This window comes from Lepisosteus platostomus, chromosome 6 (genome assembly GCF_059453375.1).
Source record: "Lepisosteus platostomus isolate fLepPlt1 chromosome 6, fLepPlt1.hap1, whole genome shotgun sequence".
In the NCBI taxonomy this organism is placed as follows: Eukaryota; Metazoa; Chordata; class Actinopteri; order Semionotiformes; family Lepisosteidae; genus Lepisosteus; species Lepisosteus platostomus.
In genome coordinates, this window is record NC_142616.1 from 30,376,220 (window position 1) to 30,392,398 (window position 16,179).

The window sequence follows — 16,179 nt, forward strand, 5'->3', positions numbered from 1 at the left end:
TTGTTTTAGCGAATGCATTTTCAATGCATTAAGTACTGTAATGCATACAGTATTTAGTTAATATTTTGAACAATAGAGTGAAAAAATATTTTTTGAATAATAGACAAAATAATAGACATTGCTGCGTGAATCATTTTGAATTTTAATAATTTAAATGTAATAATTAGATAAGAAATAAACTTCTTTCACCTATAACAGTGTTCAACAACAGTTGAAATAAAATATTATTTAAAAAAATGTACATATATCATTCAGCCAAATTAATACTTTTTCAAGGCGCTGTACATACTTGTATGGAAACTAAAGTCAATGAAAATTAATCATTAAGCTGACTGTCTTATCTTCCATGCCAGCTCAGCAGAATCTAAAATAGAGACTTCTAAAACCATATAAAGTAATTTAATTATAATATATATAAAATACAAGCAGTTGTTGCATCAGGCCTCTTGTTACTGCAATGGAAGCATTAATTTGCTGCGACTGTAGCAGAACACTTGATCATACACCATTCCTGAATACTGGGCAAAACACTGATTTTTTTATGGTGTCATTAATTCAGAATAAGGATGTAAATTCACATATCTTCATCCAATTATTTTATTATTTTCTATTTCAATTTCAATTATACGGGACAGACAGTAGCCAGAGACAGAACCAGCACAACAGAAAAGCACAACATCCTAATCTAGTGTGCGTTTCTCTAATATAAACTACGTCCCCCCTGCACTTTGTCACATTGAATAAATGTGAGGGACCCCATCTGCTGGGGGAGTGCAGGTGAGATACAGTAATTCATTTGTTCGCATTGTGATCATGTCTTCACTGAACATGGGTTTACATGATGAAAACAATCTGCCAGCCATTACTTTCCTACCCACATTTTCCCCTTCACTAAGCACTGCTTTTTGAGTAATGAAGCTGTACTGATTACCTCAGGAATCTGAACAGCACAAACAGCTCTACAAGGCAGTGTAGAGCTTCTAGGCACCAGCTTTTGTTTTATTTGGTGTTGATATGCCAGTCCTATCAGTATCCTAAAATCAGTTTGAGCTGCTGTCATTAATTTAAAAAGAAAACGATCCTTTCTGTGACAAGCTGTTACTGTGTGTTAAGCAGCGATTATTTTGTTGTAAAGCATAAATATGAATATATGATTCTATATTATTTGGGGTGTTCTGTTTTCAGTTTTCTTTCTTACAATATTTCGAGCAGTATTTTGATTGGTGAAATAACCAGCTTTCTGATTATCGATGGTGCGGTTATATTTCAGCAGGAATCAGTAAAAATATGCCTTATTTATTCAACAATAATGTTCAAACAAAGTAAAAAGGTCATGGTTAAATAATCAAATAGATAATGATAATGTTAATGATAATGTTTCTTTATTAGCCCTATACAATTTCTTGCATTAGGAATATGTGCTCCTTATTAACTATTGCTGGAAAATAAATCAAATTTAAACTTGGAAGCAAATTTAAAGCTTTTTGGAAACAGTAGATAGATGATAGAAAGATACTTTATTGATCCTGTGAGGGAAATTGCAGAAAACCATTGCTTCATGGAATCCCACTCTCTCCTTCAGCTCCCCTCAAATTAAAGCTAGTGATGTTTCCTATACACTAATATTCAATAATAAAATTGTATAAAATCTTAACAATGGGGTGTATGAAGGGTTATTGTGTTTTTCTTCTAAAAAAAGAAATGAACTTTGTGCTCATTGCATGCAGGAAATACTACCATTCGATTGGCTGCCTATAGCTACAATTTGACGGAGACAGAAAGCCGAGATGAGCGATTTTTGTATCTGAATGTACTGTATGTTTTAATGTCTGAGTTCTTGTAAAGTAAAGGCAGTGCTGTTCATAGCTTTGTTTGGCTTGGGCATGTGTTTATTTCCCATTGCTATCCTTCTGTGGCTCATGAAGATGATTAGCACAGTTGTTTGCACTAACTGCAATTAATCATAACCAGGAGCAGCTGACACTGGCGATTCTGGTGTCAGATGCCCCTCCCCCAGCTGTCAGTAAATCATTTGCTTGTTTGTGAAGCACAATTACAACGGGTGGTTTGTAATTAAATACTTGTAGTTAGCTGACACAGAATTCTTGCTTCCAGACAGCTAGTAAATTCTGAGTTGCCCGTTGCCCTATATAAAATCCTGAAATTTAAAGTGAAAATGTGCCCCACCCCTCTGCCTCTCAGAAGGTACCCACGAGGATTATTCACAGCAGGAGCCCATTCTCCCCCACCTCTTGCCTTCTTCTCCATTCTCTGTTCTAGAACAAAACTCCTATTGCAGATGGCAGCCTGTGTTCTAACATCACTGCAATCTGACGGCTGGAATTCAGGATCACGCAGACACTCAGAATGCAGGAAACGCATTTGCAGACAAATTGTACTGTGAATGAAATGCAGGTGAGTGTTGTTAATTTTACCTCAAGTGCCTCAAGGTGTCAGAAGACATTTATACTGCATTTATCGCCAACTGCTTCAGATCACCCTTGTTCAAAACAATTTTTAGATGCATCAGTGCATTACAAGTTGTATGTTACAAATTCTATACTACTTACTTTTAGTTCCCACAGTGTACACTCATTTCCCAGTGGTTGAGTATGCTTTAGCACAGTATATCACAATAAACATTCATAAAGACAAGGAAACTGTGACACTCTGCATAACGATTAATATTTTGTATTTGCACTTGGAATTGCAATGTGTGATTCGTATGTGATTAAAAGAGGCCATTGCTTTAATGAAAGAAAAAATAAACATGGAGACTATATAACAACACTGGAAGAAAACAACAATTCACAACTTTAAGATAATGTGGTAAAGCGTAGTTGCTTTCTTTCATCAGCCAAGCTTCCCCTTGTGCAGCTGGGAGGTCATCTGTTAGCAAAGCTCACTTACTTGTTCTGGTGCTTGGAGCCCTGGAGGTGTGCGTGGTACTGCTCAATGGAGTTCAGAATCACGTTGCACACGCTGCACGAGTAGCTGCTCCGCAGAGCTGGGGGAAAGCACACAGACATGCTAACAACGATTGTACAGGTCGGAAAAACAAGAGCAAGCATTTACTTCCACACGAGTGCTTAACAGAGATACAATCGCCACAATTAACTTGAGATGGCAATAAAAATATTAATAGTTAAAAATGGTTATTTCAAAAAGACTTGTTTACATCAAAACTCATCCAAATTGAATATACAAATACAATCATACCCACACTTAATATCATAAAGCACTGTAATGTTTCATGATAGAATAAGTTGGACTTAAGAAATAAAAACTAAAAGCAAGTCATTCTGCGCTCTGTCCTTCCAGATCCTCACTCATTATTGAACTCAGTTGTGAGGTATGTCTGTGACAAATGAACATGAATACTTAATTTTTTACAGCCACTGGACAACATTTATCCTGTGGTACACATAGATTTAAGTACAAGATTTATAGGAAAGTAAATGTTTTTTTAAAAGACAAGAATGAAGTTTAGGTTGATCCCAATATACCACAAATATATTAAATACACCACATCGGAGTGACTCTCCAGCCGGGGCCAGGACATGTGTGTGTGCAGGCGGGACCTGAGCAAGGGGAGGAGCCAGTGGTCCAGCTTCCTTATCGTAGGGAGCTGTGCCAGGGATCTGTGCTGAATAAGGAGATGGGGCACTGGCTGCTAGCACTCACTGGAGCAGATTTGGCCAATACACGGGTGTCCGTGCCCCCCCCCCCCCCAGCAGGTGCCAGTCTGCAGCTCGAACCCGAAGGCTTGGCTGGCTATGCCCATGTGTCCAAGGCTCTGGCAGCCTGATTCCGGCTGCAGTCCCCGGCTACTTGAGGGCCACAAGGACAGCTCGGTCACCCTCTTGAATTTTCCACATGGAGGCTGTAGAGCCGCCTGTCTGCTTTTGCACAGACTTTAACCAGGGGAAGCTGAGAGGTGTTGCGGGCTCTGCGGAGACCACCATCTCAGCCTGGTCACCTGATGGAGAGCAAACACTCCAGCTACAGGTCTCAGTAGAGACTTCCCATCTTTCTATCCGGGAGGACCAGAGGAACTTGGCTTCAGCACGACCACCAGAGGCTAGCCAGAGGCTGCTGGTTGCTGGATCCAAAGGCCAGAGCATTAGCGTGTGGTCGAACTACCACCTCTAGAAGGCAGTGGTAACGCCTGGCAGAGCCAGGCATCACTGCAGAGCTCAGACACGTAGATCACTCCTGTCTTTGCTCATGGAGTGGACTGGGGTCACGGGCCCGGGGTGTTTTCAGTCCTGGATTCTGGAACATCATTGCATTGCAAGGTGGCAAAGGAAATCCGGCACTACCTTGTAAGCAACTTTTTTCTTCCCTTGGATTTGAGGCTGGTAGAAAGCAGTCTACGTTATGTTTCAGAAACACACTGTCCTGTCCTACATTCTGACAGAAAACAAGTGGGACTGAGTACAAATGTTATTTCTGTTAAACGGATTGCTCTATATATGATTATCTGTGCTTATGTGGTAAAGATTGACGAATCTTTGCTGTTTTTATTTATTTTCCTTACCTTGGCTTCATTTATAAGCCTTCTTAAGGTATTTATTATTAATACTTTTTATTAAAATATTATTTTAATAATATTAGTATTTTTGTACTTTTTCTGTGTCAGTGGATGTCTTTTTTTCCTCTATTTGTATGCATATTTGTGTGTCTCTGTTCTTTCTTGTCAATTAATAATAATAACCCCCCCCAACAAAATACACCACATTACATATCTAAATGTTAGCTCATGGGTTAGGGGTGCTTTAAAGACACGGATGTACTTTACATCTGGAGGGTATGGAACTGTCCCAGTCAGCGGACCTTGGAAGGAAGGAGAACTAATGACACTGCCCCTTAGAGTGGTTGGCACTGGACATTTTTCCAAGGATTTTGTAAGGATGGATAGAAGCCAATTACTCTCCAATGCGCTCGTGATTCAGGAAACAGATGTGTGCTAATTAAAGGGTTTGCAGGTGGTACAGAACCGCCATGGTCCCAAAATAGACTGATGGTGTATGAAGAGCAACGAATATCATTCACAGACATCTGCCCCCACACACACACAATATCCCATTCATACAGAGTAAAATCTGTTTACATTTTACCCTAGAGTATATACAGTATATATGACTTAACAGAATATAAGGGAACCATGAAGGTTTCCAAAAATCCTAACCACACATTTTGTATAAACATACTAACAGAAAGGGGTTCATATGTAGTAATTGTATGGTACCATATCTGACATGCAAGACTACTAATTTCTGGGATCTTTTCCGTTTGCATTTATAATAGCCTTAATGAACTCTTTTCAAATTGTGAAAACCCGAAAATAATAATTACATAATTGGTCATCTGAGAAACTGTGAGAACAATGACAATGAACAAGTCTGTGGGTTGAATGTATACTTTACATTTCTGTTTAAATGTGTCTAAAATGTGCTGTTCTGACATCTCAGTGTGGCCTCACTGTATATACAGATTTTTATTTTCATTATAACCTTTATATTTCCATCATCTTATACCCATGATCAAAGAACACAATCTACACTAAATCTTCACTTTGGATTGAAAATTAAATACAGTGTGGTTAGTTCACAAAGTTACAGCATTGGTTTTGTGGGAGAAACCTCATAACAACACCTCAGTCTTAATACATTTAAGATGCAAAACCTTTTTTGTCATCCAATAAGACAGTCCTGCAACAGCTGCCTTGGTTTAACGTGAACAGTCTGCCAGCCAATACTTTTCTACACAATGGCAATTCAGACAATGTTACAGTATGTTAGTATTTAGACAAGCAGAAACATTTACATACTAAATAGCAAAGGACCCAGTATTAAGCCCTGTAGAACACCAGATATAACCAGCTCAAAACTTCAGACCCAAAACTACTATGAGAAATTGTAAATTTCATTTAGTAAGGTAATATTTAAACCATTCAGTTTTCTGTGGTTTCAATGTCTGTCCCAAAGAAGCCTGACCTTGTCCGGGACTGACATTTACTCAGTCAGATGTGTCAATGCCAAAAATTTAAGCTAGCTGTCCCTTTTTTGTTTAATTGTTTCTTTGTAATTCAGGTTCTGACAAAACCACTGAATTGAGGCCTGGTAGTTACCAGATGAGTATGATTAATTTGGAAGCTGTTGTAGATACACATGTACCCTATAGGCATAATGCACACAGCACTAAGATAATGCTATTGTTAATGATATAGTAACAATACTGCCAAAAGTTTCCAGTTCTTAAAAGACAACAAGATAAAAAGATATATGTAGATAAAGAAAAAAAGAAAAAACAACTACTGTATGTGTGTGCGTTGAATTGAGAAGAAAAAATGCCTGAACACCAGGGATTCTTTATAACTGTATTGAGTGCTCATGACAAAAAGACTTTCCAGCTGATATTACCTTTCTTTCCTTTCAGATGATGAGAGTGTATTAATTAGAATCATGTTTTTTTCTGGAAATTGAATTGAAAATGAGGATAAAACAGCTGGATGATAGATTAAAGGGCTAGGCCACAATCTGTTGGAAGCTGGCTTTCCAGATTGCTGTGAGGGTGTATAAAACAATGATTAATTGCTGTGCTGCTTATTTATTTTATGAACATTTTCAGTGTTTCAGACCCTCAGCAGCCATGGTGAGATGTTAATAAACCAAATCTTTCATGATACAATAGTCATATTTAATCCCTGTTAATTAAAATGCAGCAAATGCCAAAGGCTTTTCACTTGCATGTAGTTTGCAGGGCGGTAGTAGAACTTCTCATAAAATGCACATTGATGAATGTTGTGTAGTGCAAATTAAAGAATTTTGTCTGTGTTGGATTAAGGTAAGGTTTGTTTCAGTTCTAATGACCTGATCGGCTCATCAGTCCAGGCAACTCCTTAAAATTTAACATGTCTGGAGATCAGATATCATCCAGTTCCAAATCAATAGCAATTCAATTGACTAATTAGAAATTAGTTGATTAGAAAATACAGAATACGGAGCTTTTAGGTCTTGTTTCTTGGGATTTCCTTTCATGTTTTGACAGTAGATAAAACTCTGAAAACTGAAGGACTGTAACTAGTTTGGTAAAGTGCTCACCCATAGCTCTGGGTGCAAAACTTTAGAAATGCACAGAGGGGTTGATGTCTGACAACCTACAGTATACAGTACCCACCTCTCTGCATAATGTGCAGAAAAAAGCATCATAAACATGTACTGTACATCCACAGCTAATTTATTATTTCATACCAATTTATTTGGCTGATGCCTTTATCCAAAGTGACTTTCATTCACTCCCATTTATGCAGCTAAGTATATTATCAGAGCAATTAGAGTGAAAAAATGTCCTCAAGGGTACAACAGGAGAGTCTCACCTGGGGTTTGCACTCACTACCAGTTCCGAGTCTAGAGCCCTAACCACTACTCGCCACAATTACTATAACATTCTGTAATATGTCCTTGATATCATTTCAAAGGCCAAAGATTAAAAAAGGCACAATTTCTCCATGCACAATATAAATTTAAGTATTTCCTTGATTTCCCCTGTATTTTATATTCCCTAGATTTGCATTTCAAGCATTTACTCCAATAGAATTAGGAATAGTACTAAAAAAAGCAGAGTGTCCTAAAACCTTTGAATCCTAGAACAAAACAGATTATCAAAATAGCGAAGGTAGTTATTTATACAAAGTCAGTGTGACTAGATGTGGAATATCTTGTGAAAAGAAAAACAAATTTAGATTTGCATCACATTGAAATTGCTGTTTTATAAATGAGAGCTTTCTTTTCAACTAAGATCTGGGTACCTGATTTACTGTACAACATCATGCAAAACCTACTGCAGGTCTTCAGGATTATGCAGTCAGATTTACAGTCCTGGTTGCTGAAGAAAGCACAGAGAGGATAGAGAGGAGTCAGTAAACTGGCATGAAAAGTCTCATGCTCTAGAGGGCCCAATCATGGCTTCATCAAAGATAATTTTATATTTAATTTCATTCCTATAAAACGAAATCACTCACTACACACCAACTAAGTCCTTCAATGCCAGAGTGTGGTTGCTACTGTATATGGGGATTGCTCCAGAATGTAATGTAAGGCACAGTTGTGGTGAATATACCTGACAGTGTATAATTAATTTTGATTCACGCTGGCCTGTTTTTTTCTTTATCTGTTGGAAAACTTTAATAGAGCAAATTAGATTACACCTACAGTATATCTAAAAGTGAAAGTCACATTTTAACAAGCTGTTCAATATTCACATAATTAACATGTACTGGAGTGTTCAGCACACACATAGGCCACCACCGAAACATTAAGCAGCCCGACACACATCTTGACAGAATAAAATATCTCCTTGCAAGTGCACCTCAAACGCCACAATCCAGCAGATCTTCTATGTCTCCAAATAATCACTGACCACTAAAAATCTTTGAAAAGCTTTGCCCAAGTAGATCAATAATATAAGTTCTACTGAGGAGCTCAGCTGAGATAAAACCCTAAGGACGCTGTGGCCCCAGGCATCTTTCAATATCACAATTTGAATCCCAAATGACAACGAGGCTCATCCGAAACATATGAATAAGAGTTCAGCAAAGTTGGTCTTATCTAAGGATATCAATCCTCACTCCAGCTATTCGATTTCCTGGGAAATACAATGTTCCAATCTCCTTCTCAGATGAACCTTCTCCTTCACTTTTCCCTCTGTGTTCTTTTGTTCTCTTTCTTGTCTTCCCAGCTTGTCTCTTCAACTCACCTTTTCCCTCACAGAATGGAGACCAGGCTGTCTCCTGGCGCTATCTTGCATACAGATGAACTCCTCATTATTGCTTGTCCCCTGCTGGGAAAAACTCCTTGTAATCTCTCTAGTCTCATATCTCTCCATGCCGCCAATAACACTGTGAGACAATTACTGTAGATGGTGAGGAGCGTGTTTTTTTTTTTCTCAGCAGATGATTGTCCCTCAGAGACCTTGTACGCCAATTGTTTTAATGTGCTTCTAAATGGATAGCACAGGCCTGTCCTTGTTTAGCGAATAATGTGGTGCTTCTGCAATTTCAGTCACCTGAAAAAACTAAGTTAAAGGTCTTCAAAGATAAACGAATCAGCCTTGCGTGCATTGACATTGTTTTGCAGGACCTTTTGCTTTCTTGTGGGAAATCAGTTTACGTGATATTTATACTTCTTGTTTTTGCAGAGCTGGAGAAGGAAGAATGAGTCAGACATCAAGAGCAGTAACTTTTCTGTCCCCTTTATCCTTTAAATGCTACTGTGACTTTGAGACCCAGTAAAATAAAAAAGCAAGTAACTCAGTTTGATAAGTTATGCTGACTGCAGCCTACCACTATGCCTGCCTCTTCTCCTGTCTCTCAAGCGCTAAACTGTAGGTGTAACTACTGTAAATAAAAAGCCTCTTTTTAATGCAGCATTGCCCATTGCAATCTTCAGCCAGCAATTCCATAGCCTAAATTTGTATTAAATACAGACTAAGTTTTATCTACTGCTTTTAGCACAGATGAAATCCAAGTCTGCCCCTCTCCATCAAACGGTTTATAAACAGAATACAAACTACCTTCTGTGGCTTGAGGGCCAAAGTCCCAGTCACTTAAGGAACCTCGTATAGTACATCCCCGTGAAGCCCCTGCCAGTGAAGGATTAGTAATATAAACTAAATTGCATTGAAATGATAGTTTTTCTGTTTCACACTGTTTGCTATAACTGCTGTCTTGCTTACAGCTCTGTATCTCTCCGAACATCTATGCCTGTGGCATGTATCCTGAGAGGAAGCAAGATTGTCCCTGAGAGCCTGAGAAGAATATTTTACCTGCCCAACGCGGGGGATTAATGATGGTGATGGATGTTCAGTGGAGTATCTATGGAACTCCTGTGGTCCTTGGAGAGCACAGGATGGAGGCAGGGAGGAGGTTTCCCGTGGTGTTATGTTAATTTCAGTGGTTGAAAAAAGAGAGTAGGCTGATCCAGCCTTCCCGCTGGCAGCTAGGGAATATGACTCTGACAGAAGATTTAGAGACATTCAATGTGTAGCTAGAGGAGAAGGAATTTCAGAGAGAGGAAGGGAGCAAAAAAAACTTTCCCGAGATTACAGTGTGTGAAAGTGGCCCTGATGTGACTGTCTCCACTGCATTCATCCTCTTTGTTCCAGAAACAGGGTGCCAAGGTGATGTGAAGAAACAGGTGACACAGGCAGCTGTTGACACATTTGTAATGAGAGCCTTTCAGCACAGATGTAGCTACAAAAGGCATTTGCAGCAATACCACCTGAAATCCAAACATTTAGGGAGAGATTTGTAGCACAAGACAGAGGCCACATGTCCTATTAAGAAAAAAACCTTTTTTTGCATTGATGAAACTGAAATAAAACTTTCTAGGAAGCATCCATGTCTACCTGCACAATGTCCCATCCATGGTAGATTTCTAAAACTTTGAGTACAATTATTGATTTTGTATATTAATGATAGGGCACATCATGAGCTGGGATATTATCAGTTTTTCTAACACCCACAAACACTGTCTGAACCATAGATGGCTTCAGCATTACAAGTGGAAGAAAATCGATAGCTTAAAGAGAAATAGATATAATTACTCAGACACCTCTCTCTTGCTCTCTCACTTCTGTCTGTGATCTGCAGGGGAGTTTTTTCTAGTGTCTTCTCTACCCTGAGCTCTATCCTGTTTAATTTCATCCTGCAGGGAGCAGCAAGGAGTTCTGCATGCTTTCTATTTTTGTTGCTCAAAACACCTTTAGACTGAGTGGTGAACATAATCTATACTGGCTAAGATGCTGGGTTTCATGCATATGACTTGTTACAAGCTTGAAAAAGCACAAAAGAAAACATGAAATGTGTTATCCCTCCTCCCACTCCACTATCTCCACCAATATTCCAGCAGGCCTTGTGTTCTGGGAGCAGCCGGAGAAGGATGCTCAGAGTGTTCTCTTGATGAGTCAAGACATTCTGAACTGAGATGACGCCTGCCGTGGTTATTCTCACACTGCTATACCTGTATGCCATGCATGTGCCTATTATCCTTCTGAATGTATGCTAATACATAGTCATGTCAGTGACAAAGACTTTCTGAATGTGAATAGATGCCATGTATCCAAAAAGGAGGCAGAGAAACAATTTATTGAACCTTGGCTAGTTCAATATATGTTCAAGAACTGATATCTTTGTACGTTCAGAAAAATAAAGTGGTTGGTTCAGTTGCCTCAGTGCATGCTACACTCATAATAGGTCAAAAGAATGTAATTAAAATATATTCAACTTTATCACGTGATAGTAAAATACAAGTATTTAAGACATGACAGCTCTGAATGCGTGCAATTTCATGCTTCTCTGGGTTCCTCCATTCTACAATTGTAGTAATAAGGTGATCGTATTCAGGAAGGTTTGACTAAGGAGAGATGCTAATTGCTTATTATTCTTTCATTCACACTCATATTCAACTTTTATCTTTAACTTAACTTTGATAGAAGAAATGGTTTAATACCATACATGGCATATGGAAAATATCACAAGGCAAAAAACACATGAAATGGCATGAAAGCAGCACTCACATATATTAATATACAGTTTCATAGTTTATTCTTTTTACCTTCTAATCTGTGAGAGCAGTACCTACTGTACACTCTTGTGGTCAGTTACTGCTCACCTAAAAATAACAGAATCGGCACCAGCCAAGAGAAACTATCACACCATTCATCTGAGGGAGATTCTGTATGCTGGCAATCAACCATATCCCAATCCACAATAAGAACAGCTACAGTACGTTAAGAAGAGGAATGACCATTATTTCAATTTAAAATTAATTAAGCAGGTAAAAAAACGTTACATATCAGAATAACGGAAACCCACACCAAGTGACTGAAAATGAACTTTTGGTGAGGTAACTACAACACACTCAGGGCTGTACTCTTCTGCCTTGGACAGTGCAAGGAAAAGCCAATGATAGGATGCATACTCAAATATACATTTCGTTTACACCAAACGACAACTCTTCTATTATCACTTTAGTTAATTGCATTGATGAAGCAAAGACTTAGATGTGTGAAAACGTTTTGTTACTCAACTCTGATAAAATGGAGGTTCTGTTGTTTGGAGGCAACAATGCTGATAGGACTTCTATAACTTCAGCACTTAACTCAGAGGATTTAAAAATTTGCCTCAGAGATTCTGCACGTAACCTAGGCGTCAAATTAGACACAAGGCTCTCATTTAACTCTCATGTTAAAACAGTATCTAAAACATGCTTCCTAGAGTTAAGAAATATTGCAAAACTACAGTAAGGCAGTTTCTCTCCAATGAAGACACAGAGAAATTAATACATGCTCTTGAATACAGCAGGTTAGACTACTGCAATGCCCTACTATCAGGGAGCACCCACCACTCTTTCCACATCTTACAGTGAATTCAGAATGCTGCAGCTAGAATTGTTACTAGGAGCAGAAAGTATGACCATATAACCCCCATACTAAGCTCTCTTGAGCTGACTTCAAAATCCTTCTACTTACTTACATGGCTCTCAGAGGTCAGGCACCTGTCTATCTAATGGAACTTATTAATGTTTACCATTCAAGTCGCCTGCTTAGATCACAGAATGTAGGTCTTCTTCATATTCCATGAATTAATAAAATAACAGTGGGTGGTAAAGCCTTTAGTTACAGGGCTCCTAGCTTATGGAACAGTCTGCCACCCCATATTCGGGATGCCGAGTCAATCTCAGTATTCAAATCCAGACTGAACACACCTTACATTATAGCCTGCTGCAACCATAGCTGCTGGTGCTGCTGTACATGCCATTGTGTCTCTATGTTGGCCCACCAGGTAGATACAACTGTTCTGACCAAACTATCCTATTCTCCTCCCCACATGTCTGGATGGTGCCCGGGCTGGGCCATGGATCCAAGAGGGACATCATGGATATAGCTGTCGTTTTGGCGGAATTTACTGGTCTAGAGAGATGTGCATGGAGTGCAAACACACAGAAGATATGATGGATGGATTAATACCCTCATTCATTTCCTTTTTTTAATTACATAAGAGGTTTTTTTTTCTCCTTACTAAGGAGTTTTTAGTTCCTCTCCTCTGTTGTCTTCTGGTCTTCTATTCTGTATTGCCGAAATGTATGGTCACTTGCATTGTTAAGCGCCTTGGGGCAACCCTGCTGTGAAAGGCGCTATATAAAAATAAATTGAATTGAATACAAAGAGAAATTCAGAGCAGGACATTGAGGGTAGAGGTAATTGCTATTCCTGACACAGACACACTTTATTTTTTTCTTCGCTGACCTGTTGTTTCAGTGGCATCCAGGCTTCCTGCTAGCTGTTCGAGGAGTCGCGCCCGTGCAGCGTTCCTCTTGTGCTTCTTGCCCTCGTAGTGCTGCTGTGCCATCAGTGGGTTGTTGAACCAGGCGCCGCACAGGCAGCAGGTCTTCCCTGCTTCGCTGTCAGTGGCCAGGGGCCACGTCGGGGGCGGTGTTGGGTCTGTAGGCTGTGGTGTACTGGGGGTGGAGTCTGAAGAACACCCAGGAAAGGAATTATAAACATGAAAATTAATACAGGTTTTGAAAATTAGGTTAATGATTCCTGCTAATTGGCTTTACAGTTCTTCTTATCTTTTTTGATATACTAGGAAAAAAATTGTGCGAACAGTACATTTAAAATAGTGTTTTTTTTTCCTAACAAGCAATTACTGCAAATTATAGTGTATTTTAAATTAAGGCCCAAACTGCTCATAAAATAGACTTGCTCATTTTGTTCTTAAAAGGTTCAGACTTCAAAAGCTGAGATTGTTGTGGGTTTCCATGGTATGAACTAAATAGGACACATGCCACCACCTTTCACAGCTCAACTGGAGTCTGGCAGTACTGGACTGACCCACAGAGAGCTACTGCACTACTCATTCACCCAGACCTGGAAGGAGGGACATTGTGGCCTTATTTTGCAGGGCTCACTGGAGAAGCAAACAAGGGTTTAGAAGATCACTGTAGTCCATCCACCACACCACTGGTAAAGTAAATTTCTCTTCGAGTGTTCAAAGTCAGTGTTATGAAGAATTAAAGCTTAAGATTGCATAAGGTTGCAGAGTCTTCTTTTATTTTTCGTATTTTGTTGCTCAAGATGATGTCACGGTCTGTTTGGAAATTCCTATAGCACAATCTATAATCCCTGAGAACCTCCATTAAATGCCAGTGCCTATGCTTTCTGTATTCTGGAAAAAACTCTCTTTTAAAGGGTATAATCTGGACCAGCAGGAAGGTAATAAGCCATAGAGTTCATGATTCAAGTATTGGATTTTATTTCAGTCACTGTCACTCCAGTATGAAAAACCTTTGAATGGAAATAATACAGCTCCCCTGTTGAGGTTTCTGGTCAAACGGTTTACAAGCAGAAACTTCCACTGACTACTGTTTTATAATTAAATGAATGGTCCCACAAGGTACCATGTTTTCCCAGGTCTCTGCCACACTTTTCCCATAGTTAGCTATGCCTTAATTCTGTATTTTACATTGTCTCAGGGCATGCAGCAGAGACAAGAAAAGTTATCAAAGAGGAAAAAAAATCTGTTTCCTATTTAATAAGCACAAACAAAAGAGCACAATAATTTCTTTGAGAGGAAAAGAGCACTTGTATGGGATAAAACAGTGAGGGCAGTAAAAAGCCAAGGCATTATACGGGTTAGGGTTAAGGTTAGGGTTAGGTTTAGGCTCACAGTGAAAATAAAAGCCATAAAGATTCTGCTTAGACAGAAACTATGGAAAGAATGTGGGCTTCACCAGCCCTCTCTCTGTCCCTAGGGAGGAGAGGGAAGTATTAATTTGACCTTTTGGATATAAGTGCTTTTCAATGACAGAAATTTCATTTATGATAGTCTGAAAGATGAGTTTGAAGATGAGATTGCCTGAGTATATCAGATACTAGAGGCTTAGCAGCTTAGTGGACCTCAAAGAAATGAAAGGTCAAGGTGAGCAATGTATTGTACACTTGTATCTTTAAGAATTGGAATAATTTGTAGGTTTTCCAAGGTTACCTTTAACAGGCTTTCTTGCATCAGCACAAATAGAAACATAATGTTTTTTTTGTTTAATAAACTATAGACTTTAATAATGTATTTTAAGATAGTGGTATTTATAAATACATTTTAAAGTTGCATTTTCCTTTCTAGGTGGAGAAGAAACAGGTATTATTTATATTGCTAAATGAGGGACTGTATAATTCATGTAGGTATATCTGTACTGAGGATCTGTACAATGCTCAGATTACTCATCTAAGGGACCTTCTATCTGATTCCTAAGTTTCACATTTTAGTGAGGTGCTACAGTAAGGGATATGATTAGGGTTAAAAAGATGATCCATTTAAGGAGGTATCAGGGATAGGTTTAATTTAGTTCAAGTTTGATCTCTGATGGTGCTTACTTCGCCTAGGCATTTGACTCTAGCAATGTTCTTTTCCAGTACAAATGGTTTATATTAGACCTTGATTTTACAGCTGTTAGAGAAGAAAAAGCATTTGTCTTCCTCTTTGACCTCTAAGAAATGACTTATTAATGAGAATATAAGTCCATTTTCCCCTCAATTAGACCATTTGACTTCTCATCACCTGATGCAGTCAAGCAGGCAACAATGCAGACACATGCTTGTCCGCTTGATTAGATACCTCTTTCCTGTCCAATAATTTTCAAACCCAATTCATCACCTTCTCTGGAACTTCATCTTCACCTTCTACTTCAGTAAGAGCATGTTATGATCCTCACAATGTTATAATAGAAATTGTATAAAATAATTCTATAGGGGTGTAGCACTGTGGCACAGTTGTTAGTATTGCTGCCTTGCAGCTCTGGGACCCTGGATTCAATTCTGGACCTGGGTGCTATCTGTGTGGAGTTTGTATGTTCTCCCCATCTTTGTGTTGGTTTTCTCCAGGTGCTACAGTTTCCTTCGACAGTGCAAAAACATACCGTTAGGTTAAAAGGCTTCTGGGAAAGCTGTCCATGTTGTGCGTGTTCGTGTTTGTGTGTGCCCTGTGGTGGACTTGTGTCCTGCCCAGGGTGTATCCTGCCTTCCACTTTTTGCTTGCCAGGATAGGCTCCAGCTTCCCCACAATTCTATACTGGCAATGGGACTACAATGCCTTTTGTTTTGCACTTCTGAAAATTA

General features: G+C 39.0%; 1 protein-coding gene and 1 pseudogene across 4 annotated transcripts in view; one reads left to right on the forward strand and one right to left on the reverse strand.

Annotated features, from left to right (window-relative positions):
• LOC148661479 (zinc finger matrin-type protein 4) overlaps positions 1-16,179 on the reverse strand; it is a 66,313-nt gene that overhangs the window by 15,843 nt on the left and 34,291 nt on the right. For all 4 annotated transcript variants that reach the window (XR_015939545.1, XM_088635299.1, XM_088635298.1 and 1 more), the window contains 2 exons: positions 13,312-13,536; positions 2,911-3,007 (listed from right to left, as the gene is read on the reverse strand). Coding sequence is in view for 3 of the 4 variants with exons in the window: in XM_088635299.1 (XP_088491425.1) it covers positions 2,911-3,007; positions 13,312-13,536 (322 nt within the window). In the remaining variant the exon portion in view is untranslated. The remainder of the gene's footprint in view (positions 1-2,910; positions 3,008-13,311; positions 13,537-16,179) is intronic.
• Positions 3,355-4,152, forward strand: LOC148661480 (guanine nucleotide-binding protein subunit beta-like protein 1; annotated as a pseudogene).